A 4,281-nucleotide genomic window follows, 5' to 3' on the forward strand; every position below is an offset into this window, starting at 1 on the left:
AAAATAGCTAGTGCTTCCCTGGTGGCTCAGATGGTAAGACTCTCTGCAATGCTGGATACCTGGGTTTGATCCCTAGGTCAGGAATATCCCCTGGAGAATAGAATGGCAACTGATACTCCAGTGTTCTTGCCTGTAGAATTTCATGGACAGAGGAGCCTGACAGGCTACAGTCTGTGGAGATGCAAAGAGTCGAACATGACTGAATGATCAACACTTTAACTACTTTGATAAGTAATATGATAACATTAAAATAATATATTCAAAGAGTAAGGTATATAAGAAAACAGATTGGAAAGCATAAATGTTCAGTAAGACTGAAATTATTACAAAAGGAAATCGCTTCATAAGACCACTGATAGCCCTATTCTCTGTTGATGAAGTTACTGTTAATTTTTGCAATTTTTGTTCAACAGTTTAACATTTAAAATTTTTTATAAAATGAATAGTCTTTATTTTTAATTTCAGAAATGAAAGCAAGGCATTGTCATAACCAAATTTAGCTAAAATGCTTTCTTTTTTCCTAAGGTATAACAAAACTTAGAGAAGAGTCGATCACCTAATTCAGTCATTTCTTCATGTCTAGTTCAGTTTATTTTTTTTCTCAGATTTTTTTTTATATTTTAAAACAAAATCAACCTCCCCCCAAAGAACCCCCCAACAAACAAAAAATCAGATTAAATAAAATTTACAGTGAATATACCCAGCAAACATCTGTATGTGCAATTAAATACTGTGTCTGTTACTGCGGCACAAACCTCAAACAAACAATATACAAGTGTTCTGGGGGTGGGGGCGGGTGGAAGGAGGTCCAAGTTTTAACTCTGTGGGGTTTGGAGAGACAAGATGGGGTGAGAGAAAGGGGAAATCAATTTTGTTTTTCTTAATTCTGTCCATATAAATATATTCATAAAGACCAAAAAAGAAAAGGGAGCTTGGGATAGTAAGAAAATAGGAGAACAGGGGAGTGTGGGACCCTCCCAATTCTACCTGACCAAAAAATATGCATTGATTTCATGGTGAGAGAAGAGATAAAAAATGATAGAAGAGGATGGGAAAGAGAGGGAAGCGGACATGGGCCAACCAGGGAACCAGAGGGAGCCTTGGCAGGGGAGTGAGAAAGTCCAGTGCCAGTGTGAGTGTTTGTCTGTTTCCATCTTCATCCCACTGTCTTAGGCTCCAGTTTCGTGTCTGTCTGTAGACCTTATCTTACTTTCTGCCTCTGTCTGTGGTCTGACAGGACCTCTTGACCCCCTCCACCCTGCCCCCACCCCTGCCATGCTGGTCCCTTCTCTTCTCCATTTATTGGGAGCTGGCTCCCTCCAGGATCCTCAGGTCATAGTTCTTTTTGGCCACTCGAAGTTTGAAGCGACTCACAGAGTTGTTGAGGCGAAGGGAGGCATTCTGAGCAGCCAGGGGGCTGGGGAACACAGCCACAATGGTGTACAAGGCAGCGAGGTCCGAGTGGCGGCCATTCTCAGCAGTCCCACCGTTGTCCCCCCCACCCCCACCGGGCAGCCCCTGAGCATCCTTGAGCCACTGGATCTTGGCACCGGACATGGCAAGCTGAGTGAAGTGTTTGTCTGCCTCGGTACGGGTGATGCCCTCCGGGAGATCTGTCACCTCCAGTACCCGTCCCAGAACAACGTCTGTTGTCCCCAAGTCAGTGGAGGCAGATTTGAGTGCTTGTCTCTTGCTCCGATTTCCATGCTTCAATCCGCTCTGTCCCTGGTGCACCGAGTAAGCTGACTGGCCATGGAGCAGGGGAGGACAGATGGACAGATTGTACTGTAACGGCTGGCCCAAGAGGGAATAGCGACCATCACCCTGTGCGGGACCTCCAGGCCGGGGGAACTGTGTGAGGACAGGAAGGGGACTAAGTCCTGTGCAGACGTTGCTGAGGCTGGTGACAGGAGAGGGTGCTGGAGACTGAGTAGGAGATATGACAGGGCTGCTGCTCATCTGTGTGTTGGCCTGGGGGCTGCTCTCAGGACTGTACAGGTCTCCAGGTTTCTGACCCCGCTGGTCCATGCTGTAATATTTACAGTGACTCCACTGGACCATGGATGGGTTCTGGGGAGGCTGGGGTCCATTAGGGACATTCAGCTGCATGACCACCACACCTGGTCCAGAAGGTGACACTCCTGAGTACTGCTGTGGCATCTGTGGTGGACTGCAGGGGGAGGGAGACTGAGGCATCTGGTACTGCTCAGAGCCAGGAGGCTGCAGAAACCCCACAGAAGGGCTTGTACCATTCTGCTGAGCTGGCGGGATCATGCTGTAATACACTGGAACACCCCCTGCTGGGAGGGCCCCCTGCACAGATTGGCTTGCAGGGACCAGCATGGGTTGCTGGAAAGGTGGCTGGACCATATTTTGTGAGTCAATACCCACTGGGACTTGGTAAGAAGGCAGTGGAGTGTACTGAACCACCAGGCCTTGCATCTGGCCCCCAATGCCGCTCCTCTGGTTGCTGAGCAGGCCCTGGTTCTGTGGCTGCTGGACCCCAATCATGCCTTGGTAAGCCGCTTGCTGCTGGTTAGGCATCATGGGCTGTAAACCAGGCTTCTGGGATGGCTGAGGCAGCTGCTGACCACGCTGGGGGCTGTATGCCACCGGGTGAGACAGAGGTCGGTATTGCTGGTTGGAGTTGGGGTACTGTCCAGGGGAACAGTAAGACACCTGGGTCTGTTGAGGGGGCTGCATGTAGCCCTGGGGTGGCAGGACTTGCTGAGTAGGTGGTGCATGGCTAAAGGTGGAATAGTTGGAAGTAGGGAGGGGCTGCCCTGTAGAAGCCATGATGAAGCTAGTCTGCTGAGGGTGCTGGGAGATAAGTGGGGACTGGAACAGAGCTGAGGATGGGTCAGCTGCTTCAGTAGAACCTTGGCGACTAAGGCTCATTTGTCCAAAGGGGTTGCTGAGATCATCTGCCTGTGAAATCATGTGATTATTCAAGGGTGGCTGTTGTTGAGGCATGGGTGGGAGAGCAGGAAGTTGCTGCTGCTGCTGTTGTTGGGCAGTACAAGGGAGAAGGCCCAGACAGACTGGGATGAGGTGACCTGGTTGCACACTTCTGGGGCACCTAGTGCCATACCTGGCCTGGAAATCCTTCCTGCACTGCCACCTTTGCTGCTCCCAATGCTGTCACCCCGGGTGAGGATGGAGATTCCACTGAAGCTGCTGGCTTTGGTGACAGGGGGCCGCATGCTCCGGAGAGAGCCATCGGAGTCCGTGCTGCTCCAGGGATTTGAGTTCGCTGTCTGTGCTGCTCTGGCAGCTGCTTGAGGTGCGGCTCAGCCCCTCACGGTTCCCCCTGATGTCATTTAGATATCCGTTGCTCCGTTCTGCCCGACTGTTTGCGACCCCATGGACTGCAGCATGCCAGGCTTCCCTGTTCATCACCAACTCCTGGAGCTTGCTCAAACTCATGTCTATCGAGTAAGAGATGTTATCCAACCATCTCATCCTTTGTTGTCCCCTTCTCCTCCTGCCTTCAATCTTTCCCAGCATCAGGGTCTTTTCCAATGAGTCAGTTCTTTGCATCAGTGGGCAAAGTATTGGAGTTTCAGCTTCAGCATCAGTCCTTCCAGCGAATATTCAGGACTGATTTCCTTTAGGATGGACTTGTTGGATCTCCTTACAGTCCAAGGGACCCTCAAGAGTCTTCTCCAACACCACAATTCAAAAGCATCGATTCTTTTGTGCTTAACTTTCTTTATAATCCCAATTCTCACATCCATACGTGTGTGTGTGTGTTAATCGCTCAGTTGTATATGACTCTTTGCAACCCCATGGACTGTAACCCAACAGGTTTCTCTGTCCATGGAATTATCCAGGCAAGAATACTGGAGTGGATTGCCATTTCCTTCCCCAGGGGAACTTCCCAACCCAGGGATCGAACCCTGGTCTCCTGCATTACAGGCAGGTTCTTTTACCATTTCAGCTACAGGAAAGTCCTACGACCACTAGAAAAACAATAGCTTTGACTAGACTGACTTTTGTTGGCAAAGTAATATCTCTGCCTTTTAATATGCTGTCTAGGTTGGTCATCGGAGAAGGCAATGGCAGCCCACTCCAGTACTCTTGCCTGGAAAATCCCATGGATGGAGGAGCCTGGAAGGCTACAGTCCATGGGGTCGCTGAGGGTCCGACATGACTGAGCAACTTCACTTTGACTTTTCACTTTCATACAGTGGAGAAGGAAGTGGCATCCCACTCCAGTGTTCTTGCCTGGAGAATCCCAGGGACGGGGGAGCCTGGTGGGCTGCAGTCTGTGGGGTCGCA

The 4,281-nt window shown here is 50.0% G+C and overlaps 1 protein-coding gene across 1 annotated transcript; it reads right to left on the minus strand.

Annotated features, from left to right (window-relative positions):
* Positions 1-669: 669 nt before the first annotated feature.
* Positions 670-3,441, minus strand: LOC789494 (R3H domain-containing protein 2-like). Its single transcript, XM_010813085.4, is given in 3 exon segments — positions 670-3,035; positions 3,038-3,243; positions 3,245-3,441. Coding segments are annotated over 3 exon segments (2,124 nt in total). The 5' UTR covers positions 3,427-3,441; the 3' UTR covers positions 670-1,299.
* Between the last annotated feature and the right edge of the window lie 840 nt (positions 3,442-4,281).

The sequence above is a fragment of the Bos taurus genome, chromosome 16 (genome assembly GCF_002263795.3).
Source record: "Bos taurus isolate L1 Dominette 01449 registration number 42190680 breed Hereford chromosome 16, ARS-UCD2.0, whole genome shotgun sequence".
NCBI classification, from domain to species: domain Eukaryota; kingdom Metazoa; phylum Chordata; class Mammalia; order Artiodactyla; family Bovidae; genus Bos; species Bos taurus.